The sequence below is a fragment of the Malurus melanocephalus genome, unplaced genomic scaffold (genome assembly GCF_030028575.1).
Source record: "Malurus melanocephalus ecotype Western Australia unplaced genomic scaffold, MMel_1.1 scaffold_63, whole genome shotgun sequence".
Lineage (NCBI taxonomy): Eukaryota > Metazoa > Chordata > Aves > Passeriformes > Maluridae > Malurus > Malurus melanocephalus.
This window is the reverse complement of record NW_026623295.1, coordinates 972229-996711: the sequence shown is the minus strand read 5'-3', so window position 1 is coordinate 996711 and position 24483 is coordinate 972229. Positions and strand designations below refer to the sequence as shown.

General features: G+C 36.6%; 1 protein-coding gene across 1 annotated transcript in view; it reads right to left on the bottom strand.

Annotated features, from left to right (window-relative positions):
• VWA8 (von Willebrand factor A domain containing 8) overlaps positions 1–24483 on the bottom strand; it is a 180545-nt gene that overhangs the window by 28670 nt on the left and 127392 nt on the right. Inside the window, exons 34-37 of the mRNA XM_057366321.1 lie at positions 23250–23404; positions 21316–21517; positions 15056–15137; positions 12822–13026 (exon numbers count right to left, since the gene is read on the bottom strand). Of these exons, the coding sequence (XP_057222304.1) occupies positions 12822–13026; positions 15056–15137; positions 21316–21517; positions 23250–23404 (644 nt within the window). The remainder of the gene's footprint in view (positions 1–12821; positions 13027–15055; positions 15138–21315; positions 21518–23249; positions 23405–24483) is intronic.

Here is a 24483-nt window from a genome sequence, read left to right as displayed (position 1 = left end):
TGAACTCCAGCTATGGGTCAGAGCAGAATAGCTGGAAAAACTGATTTTTTCCTTCTGAAAGTTCCTTTTGATTTCCAAAATAACCAATTTCTGAAAATTCAAGGCAAACATGTTTCAACTGTAAATTATCTAAACTTGTTTATACATATTGGTGATTCACATTCAGAGTGCATTTTTCCACTGTYTGTTTGGGCAGGTTTTTCTTTAAAGTCTTCATCAAACAAGCACAACTGCTATGCTCTCCTGGAATACACGTTTCTCATTTTATTCTCTGTAGAGCCCATATTGTCAGTTATCAGCAAGGATCTTAGTTCCTGGTTTTAAAAATTTTTTTTGTTCTCTCATTATTTTTGACTATCCTATATTTTCTGGCACTTACAGCAATAGACAATGGGTAGAAGAACTTTCAGAAGAACTTTGTTATGGAAGCTCTGAAGAACTTTGTTATGCAAGCTCTGAAGAACTTTGTTATGCAGGTAGAAGAAGATTCAGAAGAACTTTGTTATGCAGGCTCTGTAGTCAAAGAAGCAAACAAAAATTTTGTGCGAGAAGAATATGAATACTTCAAGTCAGAAAAATGTGAAAAAAATGCACTTTTCTTAAGGGGCAATGGTATGAAATAAGGGCTTAAGAAAAAGGGAAACGAATAAATAACAAATACTGTGACTTGTTAATGCTTTAATTTTCTGGTCCTGTCTCTCACACATCCATTAACTCTTGACAGTAAGGGCAGCCAGGAAGGAATAGAACTAAACACTGATTTTACATTCAGTGAGAGATACATAGTATCTGAACAACTTGCTCCAGATCAGTTCCTTCTGATAAATATTAATGGATGCCACAATGGTTTTACACAACTACACTTAATTTATTTTTTTTTTCTGGCAACACTGGGATTCCAGGAGCAAACTGCATAAGGAAAACTGATACAAACACATTCCATTTGGAAACTAAGTGATCTTATCACTTAGTGTAATCCCTTCATGTAATAATGTCAAGAAGATAAAGAGGCTCAAAGAAGCCGGTTACCTGACTTACTGCACTAAACAACACAGTGAAACCAGGTGCCATATTTATGCCAAACAGCCATTAAACACGTACCAATCTGTAACAGTGGCCACTGMGAAGATGAGTCAAAGGCTGGTAGTTTTGTCTAAACTTCAGCTGRTCAGACAAACTATATTGTGTACTAAACAATTCTTAACTATTTTTGGAAGTGAATCTAGAACCACATTCATGCCAATTAAGTGAATGTGGAATTGAATTCTGATGTGAAGATCATCTAATTTAATAACAGTAACCCCTGGAGAGCAAGGAAGCACTGGCATAGCTTTGACACTTCTATAATCCCTCAGTAAGAGACAGAAGCTGTATTTGTTGAGGATCACACAGCTGAGGATCACACACCTAGATACACCATGCACTGCCCCTACAAGACACAGTCACAGCCATGGGAAGAAAAGAGCTTGCATGAGCCCATTAGAAAATAAACCACAATAAAAGCGTGGGAATCAAGGAGACAGATGCTGTACTCTATTAATAAAATTATTTATGTCCCACACATATCCATATTTAATTTTAACATATGACTTGTTCTCACAATACAGTACTTCYCTTTTGAGTTCAGAATCTCTCTGGCTCTCTGAGAGATTCCAAAAGCATTATCAAATTTAGCACCAGCTGATTATATACAAGTGGCCTTACTCACATTTTAGCATCAAGTAATCTTAATYCTACATTGCAGCAAAACTGAGAAGAAAAAACAAAATCTTTAAAAAGAAGATTCACCACTCAAAGGAAGTCAGTCCCAAGCAGTACAATTGTGCACTTCTRTATATCAAMAAGTACTATTCAAAGTACATCTGACTGGACTGAATGTATATTAAYAGCTCAAWTATTAACATGTTTATAATAGTATCCAATGTAATTWGTAACAGAYACTTAGCAAAGTCAGCTGAAATGAACATTTCAGTAGATCTATTACTCAGTCTTTCATGTTTCAGAGTATTGACAACATTCCCCCAAGCATTTTAGCMATACATCAGCTCCTTATTCTCCAAGTCTGTTACAACTAACTAAAGACTAAAATTCCCCAATTTGTATTTATKATGAAGACAAGGAAAGAGAGAGGGAATTTCATCTCCTCCTGTCCTGTCCCACTTGAAATTTTCTTTATTCCTGGGAGCTTCATGCAAGGGATCAAGCCAACAGCTCTCCCTGTCCAAACCTCCATTACAGTTGTGTAAAAAGCTAACTCACTAAAACAAGGAGCAGAACATGTACTTAGCCTTGGCAGAAAGAGAACTCATGGTTACAGGTTAGGAAATATCTTTTAGAATTTGTAAGTGAAAGTCAGACAAGCTTGAAAATATTTCTAGCTTTGAAGAGAAAAGTAATCAATGAGTATCAGCTTCCAGTAAAATGTGAAGAACGTTTTCCTTAATGTTGACKGGGGTGCAATGGGGCTGTAGATAATGTTTTTGGTTGTAGATAYTCCTGCCAACCTATCCTATAACTGACTCTGCAACACTGCAAGAGAGTGGATGGTCTTTTAAYATAGCAGCTTACTTTTGTATTCTGACAGGGTTAACTTCATTAAAATTCCTGAAGGGCGCAGGAGGTGTCAGTGCCTCCCATTCAGGACTGCTTGCCAGAAAAGCTCCTTTGTGGGGCTTACAGCAACAAAAGCAAGTTTCTGCCTCAGGACTGGCAAAGAAACCCTGGCTTCCARTGGGGGCAAGCTGCCTCATGTACAGGGGAACAGACCTTTCACCTCTTAGTTTTAATTATCTGTGGCCCTGACAGGACAAACTCATATCTAATCCTCTTACATAAAACACAATGCTTATTTTAATACTCCAGGTACAAAAAAAAAGGAAAACCAGAAAAAAAACCCAGTCTGATTCCAGACTAACATCCTGCAGGTGTAAAGAGATTAAATTTTTACTTTAAAACACATCCTATATTACCATTCTTCAAACCTCCCCAAATCAAATATTTCTTATCCTTTTGGGAATGTTTGAGCAGAGCTGGGCATTCCTTACAGGCTTTCACATCTTCATAATAGAAATAAATGGAATTCCTCCTTGTTGCATGTGGTGACCAGGAACCAACCTCTCTACTAAGCCCTTTTAAGCATACAGTGCGTGATTCCACATAGAACACATTTATTAAAGCTGCAACCAGCATGATTTCATGTCACAATTTGATAAATGCATGCAAATTATACAAGTGAACAGAGGCACAGCTGCAGTATTTACAGCTGTGAAGAATATTTAAGTAGGAAAATCTTTAAAAAGAAAATGTTAAGGTGCTCAAATATTGTTTTCACAAGCACTTATTATAGTATTTGTAATAACACTGCATTATTGGCTCTTTCTTACTGTTGAACAGAAGAAAATTGGGAAAAGAATGCATGCACTAAGATTTGAGATAGAATACAATTCATATGATTCAGGTGCTTAGCTCAGTGCAAATCAAGGTGTGCGTTAGCCTAATTAGATGCATGATTAGACAGTCCTGGAAAGTAGGCAGATGCAGGCTGGCAAGATCCCATTCTKCATTTACTCTTTTTATTATAAAGGAAAGAACCCTTCCATGATCCAAATTAGAAAATATCTGCTCTTATAGTAACATATCTGAGATAGAAGGAAAGAGTTAATCTGATACTTTGTCTTTTCATTAACAGAAACATATGAAACAGGGCAATATAACATATGAAACAGTCAATAAAGAACATGGATTACTTTCCATAGAATGAAAAACATTAGTTATATGAATATAAACCCACTAGAAACATTACAAAGTTAAAATATCTTGCTTTCTTCATTAGTGTTGTGGATAAAAGACTGAGCCTGTATCAGAAGAATATTGCAGGAAAAGAAGGGAAAACCTTGTACATTTTTGCCTTATGGGTGTTTTGGGAGATGGCAATTTCTTCATCAAAATCAGTGAAAAACCTGCTTTCACTTTTACACATTATTATGAAAAAAGATTGACTTTGACTGTAACAAAACATGACTGTACTACATGTGATAAAATGCATTAAGTAATCCATCCCACAGTGGCACAAAGGATTAGGAAATGCATTCCATGGAATGCAGAATGTATTTCTACAGACATGCAAAAGACTGATTGTACCCTGAAACAAAATAATTGTTTTATTTTATTCCCAAGCTTCTCCAACCTTCAGTATTACCCAAGGCTGCATTTAACAGGTCATACATATACAGGTCAATAACGTACTTTCCTCCAACACATTCTTTATCAGCAGCATGAATATATGCATTACATTGTCAAAGAGCATTTAAGAGTCAGGCAAATCAAAGGCTAACCTGCCTATTCCATGGTGGTTTTACCATAAAACTGGTTCTACTAAAGAGAGGAAAAAACCTTTTTATAATCTACTTACACAAACTACTGAGAGAAAAGCATAAATAGGCAAACCCCCCTCTAATGGCTTCTATTATGTTCACCTGTTCTGTATCATGGACAGCTTTTGTATGCACTAAAAACTAATAGCATAATTTCTGTTCACAACAACAGCACAAAATTGAGTTTACAGCTAATTTTTCCACAGAAAACAGATAAGACAGTAGAAATGTGTGAAATACATTGTTTTTTTCAATTGTATCCTGAAATGAGAAAACCCATCRCACTGTATGATAAAACTTCTAATATGTTTTCTTTGTTCGACTTCTTTCTGATTTTCTATTTTGTCTGTAAAACTTTGCAAGAGTTCAAAACGAACWAATGAAGCTTCATGCATCATCTGATTCCTGTGAACATTTAATTCTAAAAGTAGCTTTTAAAATTCATGCAGGCATTACTTGTTGAAAGCATTGTAACTTTGATGGCATTTTAGAAAAGTGAATCTGGATGGGGAAGAGGTGGAGATTTGGAGTCTAACTTATAAAAAGGTGTATCTGGCTTGCAAATGAAGCTGGTATATACACCAGCTAAAAGAATCAAACCACTCTATAAAATACTGCTGTGGGCATATTTTGAACTAAATGTATCATTCTAAGAACCAACTCAGAAACTGCACAGTAGATACAAATATACACYCTGTGGCTTAAAAGCTGGAAAAACATTTATTTCATCTAATGTATCTTTCGCTGTGTAAATACCTGCATAAAATCCATTTTCCTCTGTCATTATTTAAAATTCCCTAGTCAATTCTATTCAACTATAAGATGTGAGGTCCCAATCTTTTAAATATTATATTCCACTATGAAATATTATCAGAGCAGACAGACAATGCCTGGCTTGGTTATTTATCATGACTACTACACACCTCCTAACATCAATGAACTCAGATCTCAGAACTGGAAATGCTGTTAAACCATACCTTGCAATCCACCTATTGACTAGATAACTCTCTAATCTGCAGTATCTCAAGATTTTCAAAAGCCCGTGCAGGACTGCAAAATGCCATCATATGGTTATTTTAAAYGTACAGAAACTCTCCACTGTATAAATTTCTCATAATTCATGGGGCTTGCATGGACAGTATTTAAAAGCTGAGGGAAATCACTGTTATTAGCCCACTGATGCCCTCATGTGGTCAGAAACACAGCTTGGTCCAAAGTGAAAAATAGAGAACAGGGGTGGTGATGGTGGGGAAAAGGACTGGCCACTTTTACAAAAGGTCATGCTTTTGTCTTGATTCAAAAACTGCAGCTTTGCCCAGTACAGTCTTAAAATCAGGAAAAGACGGGATTTTTGTAAATTTCGATCATATAAAGTACAATGTCACTTTTAGTTGAATGGAATACAAATGGAATAAATGAGACTATTCAAGGAAGGGAATAAGACATCCATTATACAAATCAACTTCCAATTCTTGCTCATCATSAAATACAGACCCTGAGGGACTGGCTACCTGAAAAGTTATGGTGGTGTCTTCAGGTAATTTTAATTCAAGAGAACAAGTGTCCAGGTATGACAACTGTGGAAAAACAGTGAGTGTGTGTGTGTGCGCACATATATCTATATCTATATATATATATATATGGACACCTAATTAAGCGTGACTGGGCTTCTTTTAACATCAACAGTAAATGTGACATTTTTGGCCTTATGATTACTCCAGAAATGCACTCAACTTTGACTCCAGTTCAACACAAGTTTTACTTGAAGTGTAGGTAGGATAAAAACACATTTGAAATATATTTCTAATGGTGGATCTGGCATCCCGTAATAGCTACTTACCATCTGCCTTTGCCCTAATCAGGTGTAAAGGTTAACTGATGGCTTTGAGAGGAAAGTCTGAATGTTGGGGATTACTACATGAGTGTTGCTGAACCCACGAAAATGCTTTTATAGTAAAAAACCCTTGCATCATGGGTGATTTGAGCAGTTACATGAAAAAAGCTATAGGTGATGAACCCATACACATTGCTCTTTTACATTACTGACATGAACCACATGTTTGTATCTGCTAGCTGTTCACAGGTCAAAGAATAATTTACGTGTTCTAATTTTTGAGTGCTGCTAGAGGACCRTGAAGACAGACATGTAAATCTGAGAAAAATATCCATTTGTTGCATTTTTTGAGTTTTGCTGAATATGCCTATACTCAGCTAAGCAYGTTAAAACCTCAAGCAATCTAGAGYTGACATTTKTTTTCTTTGATGGCTGCAYTGAATTTATACACACTTCTTTTCCCAATTYAAGGTATGTTTGTACTGGCTGCAGCATTCAAGGACTTTCAAAATATTTATGAGGGTTTTAATATGACTGCATTTATGCCACTGACATTGCATTATCGACATACAGCATGAACTTGAATAGGTGACTTGCCTTCCTTAAGTCTCAGTTCCCACCTCTGGAAGGCAATGACAATGCTCCCTGGCCCCGGGTATGGCAATCATTATATATTTAAGGGTTTAGGGGTGTCTAAAGGGAACAAGTTTTGGATGGATGAAGTATTTCTTTATCACTTCTCAATGTAGCTAGTTAGAGTGATCCAAGCTTTGTGGAAACACTGTATCAGTAAAATGTTAACTAGTCACAGCAGWAAACAAAAGAATATGCCTCTAGAACAGCTGAGAAATCATTATTTCMGATAAAAACATTCATTTTTAACAGAAAACTATTCTCTCAGCCAATTTCACAGAGCAGAAGATCAGGAATGAAAACCACCAAACACTTAACCTAAAGCCTCCCTATTCTCACATACATTTAATTCATATCTCCTTTCAGTGCCAATGCCCAGAACACATCCCCAAATACATGCAAGTCATGCTGCTCCTCCAGGACCTTTGCTAAGGGAGTGAATAAGGGACAGTACTGAAGGACTCTCTCCACACTGCTGCAGAACTGTCTCTGGTGAATTTATTCTTTAAACCACTGGCGAGAAGCAAACATRGATTTTTTTTTCYTCATTCATGTGTTTTTCTAGATTCATTCCACCATCTCAGTTTTGTGATGCTGTGAACTCTAATGTAACTTAACTGTTCAGTTGTCTTTTTGCTAGAAAATACACTGGTCAGGTGAAGTCACAAAAGCAAAGYGAGGAAAAATGGGAGAAAACATCTGCAGGCTGCTCCTTGTCTTTGGAAGGGCCTGGTTTCATACAAAGGTGTCAGTGTCTCTCTCAAACACTTCCTCTGGATTGACACACTTACAGAGAAGCACATGATTTTAAAGTTGAGTGTTGCCCATAGTCTGCACACTAGGGAGATGGTATGATATAAGTATTGTATTATTCAGGTTCTACACAGCACATGCACTTGCTCATGGGTAAATGTATTTTATCTGTTTTTAAACAGCTGTAATAGCAAAGCTGGTGCCCACTCAATCCACATGTGCTGTATCTTTGCTCTGTTCAGCCCTACACTATGTGATCTTGACATCATATTGGCTGAACCKGAGTCATCTAGGAAAACTGAGCTCTTACAGGAGACATGACCTGAGCCAAATGTTTCCGATTTTTAAGTTTCTGAGGGAAGAACATTACACAGAACCTTTATGTAGAATGGGGCCCCGTCACAGGCCAAAGAGATGTAAGCAATATCTACCCTTAAAGAAAAAATGTACTGCAGAACAGGCAGGCCATGACCTTTAAGATCTGGGAGGTACCAGGAAATTGTGACCCTGTTTTAGGACAGCAGAGAGATGGGAAAACGGAAAGAAGCCTATTTTTTTTTCTTGCTAATTAGTCACTTAAATATGAATTTCCAACTAAGTACSTGAATGTTTATGAGGAAGGCTTCTTACACTGAAAATGAGAGAGAAGAGTCCACAGGAAATCAGAATAGTTACAATCAGAACCTCTTAAATCCTTAGGCATTTATATTCAGCCACAAACAGAGGGCACTACTGCAATTTCAAAAACCYGTCTTATGCATATAGGAGATGATASAGCTACTGCAGGTTCCACAAATACATSAAACAACAGGCACCAAAAAATCCTCTACCCAAATAAACCCCTAAAAATCTTAATTTACAAGATTTAAAAAAAAAAATCAATTAGATCACTTTTTTTGGACAATCTCGGTATTGAAATAACAGAAGACTACCCTCAGCTTCAGGATGCACACTTGGTGTGGTGATATTACCTAGATTGAGACTACACCTGGATTTAAAAAAATATTGTGAATTCAATTTTGAGTTCAGATATATATTAGCATGAACTAGATTACAAAGCTTTTGCAATCTTCGACTAAGTACATTTTTATGTACTCTACAGGTTTGGGTATGTCCTGAGCCTTCTGAAAACAATGGCATTCTGAGCACAACCTCAACATAGCATAAAACATTTTGGACAACAGTCTCTACAGCAGGAGAACACTAAGTGGAATAAATACAGAAATAATTGTTTTTGCTAACAGTCACAGATAAAAGCTTTAACATCTATTGAAATACCTCTAAATGATGAACCTTTTAATTATTTTTATCTAAGCATTGTACTTTATCTAAATGAGACATACCACTAAGTAACGCTCTCTGAAAGACAACATTCAGACTATATCAGAATGTAATCAGTGCTGTTCAATTTAATTTCCATCAATAATCCTTTGATGAAAAAAAATAACACAAGCTTATCAATGTCTGCCTATTTCCATGAAGCTTCTAGGGCAGGATTTTAAAAATAAATTGTCTTTCAAATTCTCTTCAGGCATTAGATAATGAAGTGGCCTGTTGTCAGAAGCACCAAAGAATGAAAAAGCTCAGCAATTTTTGGAGTAGAGTTCAGAGCTTTAGAAAAGACAGTATTTTGTTTAGATTTTGTAATTTAGGTACTTCAGTTTAATAATTCCAGAATACTGTAGTATTATTTTGAGTTTAAAACTTCAATAAATGACAGAAAATTCTGACCTGCCTGTATAAATGCAGGCTTGTGTAAACAGATACCGTATTTTGATAACCTAATTTGGTAGCCTCAAGACTTCAGCAGTTTTAACTCTGCTGAGTATGTCAACAAAACAAAATAAATGTTGACTGTTTTGAAGATTGCCACAAATTATATCAAGGGAGCCTAATTACTGATTGCAAGTGGAACAGCTGTTTGTTTTCCTCTGTTTCATTGCTTATGTATATCCAGCCGCCTTCTCAGAGCTAATGTGTTTGTGAGAGCAAAAATGCAGCCCTAGAAGATAGCACCAATAGTTCCAGCTGAAGCCTGGTTGGAGATTTAATTCCATTTCTTTGAAACTATATTTATATTGAAAGCCATCTAATTATTTTTTCTCTATAGGGTCAGGAAAATTCATTTGTGCATGCTCCTGCAGATCAGCGGTTACCAACCACCTAGACAGGTCTCAGATTAGTCTAAGAACATCACCACAAAGGGATAATAAGGTTGGTTAAGCCTGTGTCAGCTTTGTGGAATGAAACAACGACAGTTTTAAGGGAAGGAGAAATGGAATGGAAATGGGTGGAAGATATGTGGCACACTGACAATTCTCTTAAGTGAGTTTCTGCTACAAGATGATTTGGAACAGTGGGTTTAGTAAAAGAATTAAAGATACCTCATTAGACTCCAAGTTACTTCACATGAGCATTGTCTTGGGTTGATTTTTGTGCCAGTTTTGTTCTGTATTCCTTTTCCGTTGGCATATACGCCCAAAAAGATGTTTGTATCTTTAAATGTAACCCGGAAGAAGGAGCAGGAGCTGCTGGGAAGGCGGCGTGGACAGTTTAACAGCCAGCGCTGCCATGCGATCCAGGCTTCTCGAGCTCAGCTCTGGCTCTGCTTCTCACCGTGAGAGTCCTTGCTTGCTGCGTGCAGCAGAGTTACAGTGTCACAGTTTCGGCTAGCTCAGTTTGTTGGCTTCGGCGTCTTTTCCTCAGACAGATCCCCTCTGCATCTCCTGCGGTTCTGCTCCTGGGGCGGTCCCGCTGAGAGAGGGGCCACGCGGCTCCATCTCGTCCGGGATTCTGGAAGCGAACTGTGCTGGCAGCAGAAACGCACCGAGCCCTCTGATCCGTCCACAGGGAAGAAAGGACTGTGGTACGGGTTTTTTTTTCTTTTTTTGGGTTTTCTTTTCGCCACTGTTACAAGAACGGCCATGTGGGTTTTTCTTTTTGTTTCTTTTCCTGGGGGCGGAGTCGCCATCTTGTCTATACCGCGTGGCGAGTTTTTTTTTTTTAATATCTAACGGTTACTCTTTATCTGTGTCCTTGTGATCTAACGGTTACTCTTTATCTGTGTCCTGTGGGCACTGTGTTTTTGTTAATAAACTACCTTTTTTCTCTTCACCTTTTTTTTGCCCAGCATCTATTTCTTGTTGGTGGGGAAAAAATTATCAAATTTATTTTCATTTCAGAGGAAACGTTTCCATGTAATGCTTTTTCTCTGAAAACATTGTCTCAAAACCAAGACAAGCATGCACACAAAACATTACACAAAAGGAGGTGATTTTCATACATTTGAATGAACAGATCAATACATGGCTGGAAAATATGTCCAATTTTGCAAAAACACGTACCAGGAAATGTTTAGCTGCAGCATTCTTAGCTAAGTAATTGTCCCTAGGTCACGAGACAAGTTCTTGCTATGCTCAGTTACACAGGGAATCTAGATGACTATGTTTTTAAGCTAAAAGGATCCTTTCATTTCCAGAAATAATGCCTTAATAAAGTACTGCTTTTATGTCTAGGCCTATTGAAAAATTAAGTAGAAAAGGTGAAGGCCTTCAYATCCAATTAGCAAAGTACAGAGTTTACACAGCAACTACATATCTATTATCTTATTGGAGATTACATAAAAGACCTAATTTATTTCTYATTGCTCTGCAATGCCTTTGTAAACAAAGCTTCTTAGGTCTCATTATCTTTCCATTTAAAGCAAGGCAAAAAAGTAAAGCAGGGAAACAGAAGTTAGTGATAATCATGCAAGTCAGAAGATCACWGAGGAAGCTTTGTTCCAGCCCTTTAGCACAAATCCAACAGCATGTTATTTCAGTTCTGACAAACCACTGGTTTGACACAGGAAAAAAAGAAAGGCACTCTAAGTAGACTTTACCCTATGAATGTGCCTAGGAATGTGCCTAGCAGAGAGGCAGGCTGTCAGTGGCAAGAAATACCACTGTAGATCTTGAAAACTGCTTTGTGACTGTGGGAAAAATTCTTAGTCTTCTTTAAAATGGCTACTTGAGATTACTAGTGAAATTTAATTTTCTTATAGCGTGTACTTTCCAGTATAAGCCAGTGTTGTCTAATATGTCTAATAATTAGTTGGCTATTATTGACAATATAGTAATATTGTTGAATAAAATTACAAGTTTAAAAAAAAAAAAAAAAAAAAAACAAAAAAACCCCTATTAAAACTACTCCAACTCTCTGGGCTGGTTGAAACTGATTTTATCTGACCATAAGATGGTGCTAGTGCTACTGCACTGGCAACGAACATGGCACTGGCAAAGCTGCCAGTGTCAAGCGCAAAGGTGCTACTGGGTAACAGTTTCCTTTTCTTATGACTTTTGTGAATGGCATTTTCTGAGGTCCAGTAACGAGAACACATAAGTTCTTGCCCAAATCTCTGTAACTGAAGAACATCTTGTAGAAAGGAAGTGGGAAAAGAAAGTAAAAGAAGATGTCTTRGCCCAATACATCTCATTCGCAAAAAAATCCAACCAAAACCAGAGAAAGATCTAATTAAGAATAGGCTCATTCTGTTTTCCCACTCTAAAGTGCAGTTGAACAGTCCTGAGTGTTCCCTCTGTGTTGCAATGGTGATCACACATATTAGCCAGTACACTAACACTTGTGTGTACACACATACATGCACGCACACCATAAACGTATATGCTGTGTATTTTCAGCATCTACCTAAACATTCCACATGAGAACACAGCTCTGTGGAAACCCTTGCAGCTCTGCTCAGCTGGGAAAATTACCAAGATTAGCCAAAGGTTCTACTGTGAACTCAAGGCATCTTTCACCTAGGTTTCAAGTTTCTTTTTCAAGTAAAACCACAGTACCTTTTTTCCCCAAGCATTTGAACTCTGGAAACKTATACCCTTTTCTTAAAAATTAATTTCATTATTCTACATTCTGAAAGTTACCGTTAAAAATCAGTAGGAGATAAAGAATTTATTTGCATTTAATTGCACTGGGATTTGGCAAAAATACAAACAGTGTAAGACAAAGAGCCTGTCAGCAACCATAATTACAGGGGTTACAAAAAGTTTTTCAATTAAGCTACTGTGCCTATTTTTTTTTCAGAGAAGTCTATTAATTTTTCTCACAGGTGTAATTCYACCTCACAGTGTTTTTTAACACACCTCTCCCTTCAACTCCTTTCCCAGCTGAAAATTCATCCACAGCTCATTTTGTTAAATGTTTTTCAGTTCAGCTTTGTGAAATCCTACCTGCACAGGACGACCATCTTCTTGGCCAATCATGTTCCTCCAGTCCTGCAGTGACCGCTGGAGGCTTTCCAGCCCAGTCTCCCAAAGCCTCACACCTCCTCCCATGTCCACAGTAACCAAACCTACTTTGCCCAGTGGTGMCAACAGGGCATCGGCATCTGAGATCTTAGAGAGCCAAGATGTATATGGAGAGAGAGACTGTGACCTGAAAAACAAGAATTAATGTGATTTTTCTTGAACCTGCAATTAAAAGGGAGATGAGTATTTCCACAGTTAAGGTGACAAYTACATGAAATTACATCCTCATTTCATAAGAAACTCTAAGCCCTGCAGACCCACTATTTTATCTGAAACTTTCCACCAACTGAAGCCGGACACAACCAAAAGTACCTGACTATRTAAGAAGCAGTATAAAAGACCAGGCTGAAAGGCAATATGTTGCTAAAACGACTSCTGTAGTTTAGATACACTGCTGTATCTAATCTAGCTAGAAATAGTCCATCTTGAGAAAAAAAAAAACCACTATGAATATAAAAAGTTCCTTAGTAAAGTAAAGTAAAAAGATGCTACAGAAAATACAAAACTAAAAAAGAAATAGGAAAGAACATGATTTGGGCACTGAGGAAAATAAATCAAATCAAATTAGTGTAAGACCTTTCTCTAGTGCTTTTTATAAAATATTAAGACTTTAACACTCATTTAATGGTGGCATAACTTTATGCAGACAGAATCTTACCACTTTTTAAACAGCCAACTTGCTGACAAAAATTTACTGCCTAAAGAGAGAGCCTAAAAAGTACATAATACGAAGGGAAATTCAGATAATGTAGGAAAGACTCTATGCATTTTTCAGTASTGTTAATAACATGCACAAATGACTTGGCAACCTGCACTAATKCTAAATATCAATAATTTTCAAAAATATAAGAAGGAGGAACAGATACGCTTCTACCTCTGACTGAAATCACCACACACTAATTCAACTGAAAAAGAGTTATCTTAGCATTTGACCAGGCTAACTTTGCCAGAAGGAAGAAAGGTTGTTATATTTTAACATATATATATATATATATCTATCTATATATATATATGATGAAAACTCACTTTACTTATCAGTCAATTCTTACTGGAGTACATTGCTAAATCTGTACTTCTGCTCAGATCTGCCATATGCCGCTTAAATTTAATGCTAGGTTAAGGGTCACAATGTTGAAATATGGCTTTGTAATTCCTGTTTCATAATTTCCTATAAAATCCTAGTGAAAAATGAAGTGATTTCTTACTATTTTTATGGTAATGTCTTTCATTTTTGAATGACTTTGCAAAATATAGGCCAAATATAGACCAATTAAAAAATGGTGAACAGTGCAAAAAAATTTCTCAATTAATTAAAAAGTTACCCAGATTATTAATGAACCAGAATGAATTTAAATGAGAATAAATATTGTCAAAAATCAATATCAAATTGATAGAATTAAAAAAATATAAAATTATTAATGTGTGAATTTTATATATGTGCTACTCAAATATGCAAAGCTGAGAGACTGCCATTTAAAACAAAAATGTTTACTATTACTGCAGCAGAAAATGACAATTTGGGACCAAAATATATCTTTATACCATAAAACATTTGCAAATACTCTCTACAGTTGTCAGAGACAGTTGTTAAAACCAAACAAAWGCTATAGAATCTGGCTATTTTAACTTATCATACAAGACACTTGTGTATCATTCCAGATTCTTGAGAGGGAATGTTTCCTTTCCAAAGTGAAAACCACAGAGAAGCTCAAGGTATTTTCAAAGTCAACTTTATATTGGACCACGACTTAATTCCAAGTTTTTAAACAACTAGCACTGGGTAATTTTGCCTRTCTTTCTCAGATCCTGAAGATAGGAAAAAAGGAAAAGAAAATAAAGACAGTAAACTGTAATGAAACAGCATTGAGAATAAAGTGAAYGAAAGAGAAGGAAGGAGCAAAGAATGAAAATCAGATGATAAAGCTACCTTTCATATTTACTAATTGATTGATTTTCATCAGCATTATCTAGTAAAAACAGATTATTAATGTTGACAAAAACATGCTGCAATGTTTGCAGAATTTTATATCAGGTATGATTTYGTCTTACTTTCCACATCAAAAGATATATTTGCTTATCCAGAAGTAATAACAGACAGCAAATTCTCTTTCCTCTTCCTTTAGGATGATGCTACTCTAATCAATAAAATCAGTTACCTAGGAATTGCAATGTATTTGATTTTCTTTGAGTTAAGATCTGTTACTTCCAAGTATCCAGCAGCTGGTGGAGGAGTGACATCTGAAAATAAACAAACATGTTATTTTCCTTCTGCATGATTAACTGGTTATTGCATTTGCATTTAGCAGATTAAATTTRAACATTTTATTATATAATACCTGTCAGGAAATTATAAGCTTTCATATTCAATACAGGAATATAACTTGCAAATGAAAAATTGTTTTATTATTATGATAGTGAGTAATCAGTCACAGGCACAAAAGAATAATATATTTGTATGGCAAATGTCAAAATTACACACAAATATAGCTCTGCTCACTAAAGCACTGTTCAAGCATTACTGCAATCCCTAACTCGCTGCTTCTATCTGTCACTGAAGATAATGTCAGTTGCATATCTGAGTTTAAAAGCATATTGAGGAACATTTYAAAACATTGTGTTTATGACTTCCACTTGAAAATTTCTCCATAATACTATCCTAAACACTTAAATTTAACCACTCTTTTTGGAGGTAGATTCTCAGTATACAAAGGTTTTCTACTGTATATTAAATTGACCTAGACTATCAAGCATTAAAAATTCTGTTTATGGACAKTTTAATGAATACAGCTAATATATTATGATCCTTCCCTCAGCTATAAATTTGAGTTTATGTGCCTACATTGGCTTTTGTCAGCTTATGAGTACACTGTGCCTGGGCTCAGAAGTGGCTTCCAGTTAGGAGSTGCCTTTCATCTTCCTGGAATAAATTGAGGCAGTTTTTCAGGAACGAAGCCAGAAGACAGAATCACGCTGCCCAGCATGGGCACAAAATGTCATTGTCACAAGATGAAAGCAAGTCTAGTTTTTTTCTGAAACAACATCTTTCACCTCCTTGAAATCAAGGAGAATCTGACCTTACTTGCAGAAGTGTTGATGCTTGCATAGAGCACACACAGAAAAGATCAGTGAGATGAGCAGCAAAAGGAGATCTAATATTCAAACCAGTACACAGAATAACTCATAGCAGCACTTTATACATATCTAATATATCGATATATCTATAGTATACATGCCTACAGTAGCACATCTRTTGACTACTCATCTTCATAAAAATGGGAATATCAAACACATCTGAAACRGGGGAAAATAAGTCTGGAAAAAATACAGGTTTGTGGGCCYGARACCACTTCTTGTTTYGCCTGTATTTTAYTACTGTTWAAAAATGTGCTCTCTCTGTTGTTCMTAATGAAGAATAAGATAGACATTAAAAAATCTGATTCTGGCTGGGCCCCAGAACTGTAGTCAAGAATCTTRACGATGAAACATGAACATCAGACATGAAGAAGTGCAGTTTGTTCCTCTTTTGCCAAAGTTTGATGTAGACCAGCTATGCACAGYCCTAGACATCAAACTTTAAGGCAAACAGACACAAAGTTCTCGGCTCCTCAGTACAAGGGAGACATGGAGCTCCTGGAGCAGATCCAGTGGAGGCCTGTGAAGATGATGAGGAGACTGGAGCAYCTCTCTTATGTGGAAWGGCTGAGRGAGCTGGGTCTGCTCARYCTCAAGAAAAGACATCTGASAGGGAAMCTCATCAATGTCTGTCAGTATCTGAAGGGAGGGTGTCAGAGCATGGACCACGCTCTGCTCTATGCTTCCAAGAGGAAACAGAAACTGATGCACAGGATGTTCCACYTAAACATGATTAAAAACTTTACTGTGAGGGTGACTGAGCACTGGAATTGGATGCCCAGAAAGGTTGCAGAGTCTCCTTCTGTGAAGAAGAACTGTTTGGACACAATCCTAAGTAACATACTCTAGAGGGCCTTGCTGAGCATGGAGATTGTATCAGATGACCTCAAGTGGTCCCTTCCAACCTTACCCAYTCTGTGATTCTGYAACATGAAATARTCCTGGGGACGACAAAGAGCTCRGAACAGATGGGTTATAAGGACAAATGTAAGGTGGGATATTTTTGTGCTATAAATAGAATTTTTTTAAAAAAAACATGTCAAATCCTATTGAGAAGATCCCTATAAAGAGAGCAGTATTATCCTGAGTGAAGGCGACATGAAGTATTCAGTTTGGTTTAGAGAAAAGAAGATGGATACTATGAAAAGCTTCTCTTACAYAAGGAGAGCGGAGCAATGCAATAGGCCAATTGTTTGCTAAACATCAGTTAAGAAAAGACTACACATATCATGTTGTCCCTATATAAATAGCTGGATCAGACAATGTATTGAGGCTATTCTGGTAACAYTGTGTGTTACAGTACATCTTCCAGTTACTGTCACAACTAATGCACTCAGATCCGCACTTAGTATTAGGCTGTTATTTTATGTTCATCTCTAGAATGTGCTGAGGATCCAAGTAAATATTTGCTCTCAATTAGCCCCTCATCTCTATAGTCATGTTTTTASAATAAACATTAATTCTTCTTTGCTGGATTATGCCATGGTCTCTTGTCCGAGTTTATATTTTGTGTCCATACATCYTTTTGGCAGCTTTTGGGGAAATTATTACTTGTTATAATTTCTTTTCAAATACAACTATCATTTGGTTTACAGTTCCAATAAAAYATATAGGCAATTATTTCTTTGCTTATTATTCTTGGAACAGCTTCAGTAATACATATTGGAATATGCTAGAGCTTGGCTGAGTACTTTGAATTATTAATAGAAATGGAAGGCTGTGTGCCAGAACTGACCGCTTRTGCAAGAAGATGAGAAAGAAAGTCTGATAGATATGAAAAGAAAATCAAAAATATAAAACAAGTTCTCAAAAGCAACAGAATACAACAGAATACAATACCATAAGAACTTCAAGGGACTGACACACGATTTCATGTAGCAAGATGCCTTTGCTCCACTTTACATTTCCCAGGGCACAACTGGGAACTTTGTACAACTTTCACTGGTAAGAGGTAAGTAACAACAGGCTTCCAATGCAGAAACAACAGCAAAATCAGGAATAAGCAACACTGAATTTCAAGGGACCAAGACTGTTAAGCAGCTAATGGTAGCCATTAAATGTGTATTCAGTCAAATATTCTGCCAGTTAGTGCGATTGAGAGGCAAACACCAGAAAAAACAATAGCCCAGCAGAGAAAGTTGGAAGCACAGAATCTCAAAGGCATTCTAAGGACTCGTACCTTATTATCTCACCTTCCAAGTGAGCACATGGACACATGCTTCTCTTTCTGTCTTCCCTATCTCACTTGGAAATAGTTTCGAGCCATAACAACAGCAATCCCTCTAATCTAGCATCCTGTCTCCAAGAGCAGTTAGATGCTTGGAAGGTGTAAGAACAGAGAAGTGYACATGATATTTTCCTCAAGTCACCAACCAGTTCCAATCTAGGAACATGGTGTCTGTGTTTTTATATCTGTGCATTCAGTTAACTTTCCAGGAGTTTTTCCAGTTTTCTTTTGGATCCACACATCAGCATTCACAACATCCTTTGGGCAGCAATTTAACAAGTTAGTACTCTGTGAAGAACTATGTCTGGTTTGTTTTGATGAAGTTCCTGATAGTTTCATTAGCTGCTCCCAACTCTGGTACTGAGTACAAAATCGTTGTTTTTTGCATATCTCCGTGCCATACCATCTACCATCTGTCGCTTTCCTGATCTTGTCTTCACATGGGTGGCCAATACAATCTTCCTTATCCTTGCTGTCTTTTTCTGAACTTACCCCCATTCAGCCTTCTCCCACCTTGAGGACAAAAACTGAACAGTGTCAAGGACATGTGGATATGTACAGCAGCACAAAGAGGTTCTCTGCTTTTTTTCTGTTTCTTTGCTAGTAATTCTTAACATTTGATTTGCTTTTTTCAACTGCTACTGAGCTGTGGACTGCTATATTAATGAAACCATCTCTCATGACAGCAAAATAATCCTTGTAAGATGTCCTCATCATTCCTACCTTTTTTGATGTAGAATTAGGATTCTTTCTTCYTCCACATATTTATCTATACTGAATTTCACCTGCTATTTCTATTGCATTCAGAATTGTAGTCCTTCTCATAATTCTTTATGGTAAATCCTTCCAACCATGAATAACATCCACTGTCACCAGCACTGTCAYCTCAGTGTTAATTAAGTTTTCCATTTTTTTCATGACATGCTGAGTAGCACAGGCCGCTGTAGGAATTCCCTTATAGTTTCTCCTCCACCAGAAAATCTGACCATTTACTAATAAATGTCTTGAAAAAGTCTTGAAAAAGGCTATGGAACAGAAAACCTCGGGTCTCATTTGATTGAATCAGTAAGGTTCTATTAAACATGATTCTGTTAAAATCAATTTTTGCAATTCATAAATTAAAGCATCATTCAGGAAAGAAAAATCAATGATAATGGTCTTCAAGGCATGAAATCCTTCAACTTAAATGGCCATAAAGCACTGTACAAACCTAATACAATTTTCTATACATTTAAAGCTATCAGCCCCTATTCATGAATACATTTCACTGCAGTGAAAATATTAAAAAAATAAAACTGCTTGGTCTGACAGAAGCCAATTCTCTTACAGATAATATGTTTAGGTTACTGGTACCCTGGATTCATGAAGAACATCCCCTGATTTTTAATTATAATAACCTAGCAGTAAAAAGAGTTACATACTTCAGCAACTTAAAAGGCTTTTGGAAATAGTTGTCAAGAACTCAGTTTGAGTATCCTTTTCATCCCTCTCTCACTYCCAAAGTAGTAAATGGATTTTAGCAAAAGATCAGAAGATTTACCTTCTAAAATCTCTACTTCAGATCCAGATTTCTTTTTCTGTGAAGGCCCAAAAAGGAGTGACCCTGTCTGACCCTTCAGCACCTTTATAAAGTATGAGAAGATTATGGCCTGAGGTTGTATAATCAGTTCCAAGATTCTAACTCAAACCAATTTTATTAAGTTTAATCTTTTTAAGGGATAACCTTTCCTTCAGTTACAAAAGAAGGTAACTGAAGTTTTTTATCTTGTTGTTATCCTTGACTTGGCTTCTTCAGTCAAGTAAATATTTTATTCTCTTAGTAATAAATTAAAGGATTTCTCGACACAGGGAAGTTGATCTGTGCTAAATGAGGACAGGCAGATTAGATCATTCATTCTGTTTGAGTTAACTGGGAATAAAATGTTTATTCTGGGACAGAGAGCTCACACAGAGAATAAATCAGGAATAGCTTCTTGTGCTGATGAAATCAAGCCATTCTACCATATACAAATATTTTGGGAATTTTCTCTTTTGACAGTAAACTTTGGAGACTCCTAGAGGCAATTAATGTAAAACTTACAAATGCTATTATTTAGCACTAATTGGTATATTTTTAGTTATTGTCTGAAGAAGCTAAAGTTATAATGATAAAAGAAAGCTTGGAATGGCAGCACAAAAAAGTCTGAAGATCTGTAGTCTACATCTGTTTTATCAGTGTCAGAATGGAGGATGGTTTTGCTGCATGTAAATGTCGTTCATGCAATATTCTCTTGGAAAGGAGAGAAATGAAAATGTCTGAGTCTCTTCAGTTTGGAGAGAAGGCAGGTGTGACTGAAGTTTGCCAGGTCATAAAGGTGATGGTCAAGGTGAATGCAGAACTGTCACTCACCTAAGTCTGCAATGCTGAAATAGGGGGCACTTGATAAACTCAGTAAGAGATCAGTTGATCACAAAAAATCAGGAACTTGTGAGTTTGCTGTGGAGATGCACAGGTTCAAAGAGGGACCAGACAACARGTGGACAATAGGTCCACAGAAAAGGAGATTTAAAGCCTGAGGCAGGAATGTCCTCTGCAATACCCCTTGCAAAACAACTGCAAATATAGAGAAAGTATGAAGACAAAGAAGTGGACCAGCTCACACGCATTCCCAAAATAGCCTCTCCTATTCTCCCAGCTGGGGATAGAATGCTGAGTTAGTCAGACAACAGGTTTATCACTGCATCTCAGTGTGACACTGAGCAGAAGCTGGAAATACTAGTGAAGGCCAGTTGCTGAACTGGAATGATCACATTCCATTAGTGGGTTTCCTGGACAGACAGAGGGAAATCCCATCTATTGAGATATTYACAGTGCAGACACCGTGTTTATTCCTCAGAAGTGTAATTCAGCATGCTAATAAGATACAAATTAATTTTAAAACTAAGTGCAACTACATTCATCCTTCTCAAATACTTGCTCTGTGAATATTTAAGAACATTATGGAAAAATTAATGAGTTATTGAAGACTACAAAACAAAAAACAAGTGTGTTGCAGTGCAAGTATATGAACCTCTTACCTTTTGGGTAAATGTCTTTCAAAGGCACATCTCCAGGTGCTAAAATCCTGACTATTTGATTAGAAGCCAATAAAGTTACACAATTGGTTTGTTTTGCAGCTCCTGTTTTCCTCTGGGCTCCATAATAAAATGGATCAGAAGGCGAAGCACGTTTGTGAGTCAGAGAGGAATTTCTTTTCCAGCTATACACTTCACTGGGAGACTGCAAAAGAGAAGGTGTCTGCTGAAGAAAATGTTACTATTATTAAGCCTAAGAAGAAACATTTCTTTTTAAGCTCCACTTCTTATTTAATTTCAAATCAAATGTGGCTACTGTGATTACTTCTTATGCTACCACATCATAAGGAATGACCTCAATTACTTTGTCATAAAAAACTTCTACAGGGGTGAAAATCAGCAAACCATCTCCATGAGTTTTAGGCACTAAGATGCTCTGAAGAGCTGAAGTTGAATCGACTTCTTTTTTTTTTTTTAATTGGACCAGGAACAGAAAGCATTGAAATAACCTAATCTGAAATCAAATTATGTAAAAAGCTGTTATGTTTCCACTAATGTAAATAAATGCAAACAGATATTTCAGTAATAAATTCAAAACTAAGCTGGGATTTAGCTCCAGGTTCAGAGATGTAAGTGTAGGTCTCCACATARAAGTGAGTGGCTTCATCTCCCACTATGATCAGAAGAGCCTGGAGAAAAAACCACCTTGAAGGTCTCGGAGTTTGGTAAACTGAGCTCTGATATTACAAATAAAAACTCAGATAATTTGTTCATACTAAACACCTACACCACCAGCACTAAACACTGAATGTGAAGATTTTCCCTCCATCACTCTTATATTCACTCTTAGCACTCCCTCTTTGAAACTCACATGGACATCTAAAACTATGCATGAAGAAAGATGGTKCCTCAGTCTAAATCAGGCAGAGCCAAAAATGCTTCATCACCCACWCTAGTGTATCAGTACTAAAGAGTGTACCATGTTTAGCACTCCCTCCTCTAGACCACCTCCCTCTTTCAGCAATAAATTCACATCCATTATAAGTAATGTGAAAAGCCAGAACAAACAATATGATAATATAAAACCAAACCAAGGAAAACTCAAAAGCTAATTGCAAATACTGTATTATTGACAAAAATCTGGTTTTGAACCATTTTGGATTTCAAAGAATTTTCTTCTGTCATTCCRCTTTCCCAAAAGTCATGTCTGTTAACACTTACATTTTCTAATTTGCCCCAATTTATATAAAAAAAGACATATTTATTCCATAATCACTACCCCTTTTATGTATCATTAAGTGGCATATATAAAAAAAGTCCAGAGAATTAAACATACTGCTTCTGTTTTCCTTGTATTTACCTCTATTCCTTGCAACAGGCCTAGTCACTGCTAAGTTTCACTTTCCTTTCTGGTCCTTTTCTAACCGTGTCACAGCAGTGAGCACACTTACATGCAGTATTTATTCTTAGCTACATTATTCAACAGTGAAGGGGCTTTATAGTTTTGCTACCATATTCTTTATATTTTTTTTTTTCTCTTTTTAAAATCTAGTCTTGCTACCTTCTGCACACTGGGCAAAAAKGTCACACTGAACAGTTTAAAATTATACTGATATCATTCTTCTCAGTGGTTATGTTTAATTTAAAAACCGTAAAATCACATGATTTAAAAAATATTACTTAAACCAGCATGTTCAGGGCATACCGAAAATGAATTTTGTCTATGCTAGACATTGTGTTGTCACATTCTTTATAATTTAAAAAAGCACTGGCATCCCTCTAGATTMGACTACCCTAACAAATGGTGTACAGTTCATGAATTTGTCCCTTAATGTCATTCTCTTCTTTTTCCAAATCATTTGGTAAACAGGTACTTAATGGGTTACAGAATAAACAAGGCCATATTACTTCATTGTATAATAATGTTGAGTATTTACCAAGAGGTCTGGGAAACCAATAACAATAGTAGCATAATTATGTTCATCTGAGAAGATCCTGTTGGGGGAGCTGATCTTTTGTCCCACAGCTGCACTGAGGTTTTCTGAAGATAGCTGGTCAGTTGAAACTGCATGAGGCACACACGATTCTGACACTAAACAAGGAAATTAAACAAAATGAAAGTCATTTAATCCAGATGTGCAATAGGAAACGACATTAACTGCAAGAGTGCTGAGCACTGAACACTGCTATTACTTTGAGCATAAAATCACTAAAAAGCAGAAGATCCGATTATACTATTCTGTAACACAGAGAAGAAGGAAGTAATCCTATTTTTGTAAAGTTAAGTACTTAAAATCAGGAAACAGTAGCTTTGTAGCTGTTTATGCCACTTAATTTTGTCCTCTGCTGTACAAATAAGGCAGAAAGCCTATGGAACAAAACAGCATGTGATCTCATAGAAAACTGTTGCAATGCAAATGCACCAAAAGGCAAAACATAGGTTTGCACAGGTAAGTGCCAAAGTGAATTTCTTGGTGACTCTCTTGCTGTCTTTGCAATTTAAATAATGTTGCTTTTAATGCTGTTAAATAATGGTCTGGTTGTCTTTAAGCTAAGGAAAAGTGAATTTGATTCTGTGCATCTGTAGGAGCCCTTTATCTTGCCTCAAATTACCAACACAGAACCTGTTATCTTTAGTTCTACACTGTTTCCACTTTGATGAGCAGACTATCTCATCTACATGGTAGTGGGAGAAAAGCTTTCCTCCCTCAGAGAATAAATGGTCTGGGTCAGCAGTAAATCCACACTGCTCTACCTTTTTTTTTTAGTTCTTCTGACACAGCTTCTGCCTCAAAGAACAAGAACACGCTGAAGTTGTTACATTTGGGGTTTGCTGGATGATTTGAAAAAAGGTGGACAGGGGATAACATTTTAGACTGGAAGAGAAGCAAGATAGCAAAGGATAAAATAGCACAAAAAACATGCAGCAATGAACTGTCCACAAAAACTTTGAGACTGGAAGTTATAATAACATTTCTATCCATYTGAGGAATGATACTCCAGAATGGTTTCTAATTAAGGTAGTAAGAGGAAGGAAACCMCAGTGCTCTGATGGCTCTTGATAAGTTGGTAGAGTAAACTGTACAAGAGTTAAAAAGGATTCTAGATATTTAGGCTGTCGTTAGTTTTTGGTATCCACCTTGTTGAGGTTTATGTTAAATAAGCCCTATT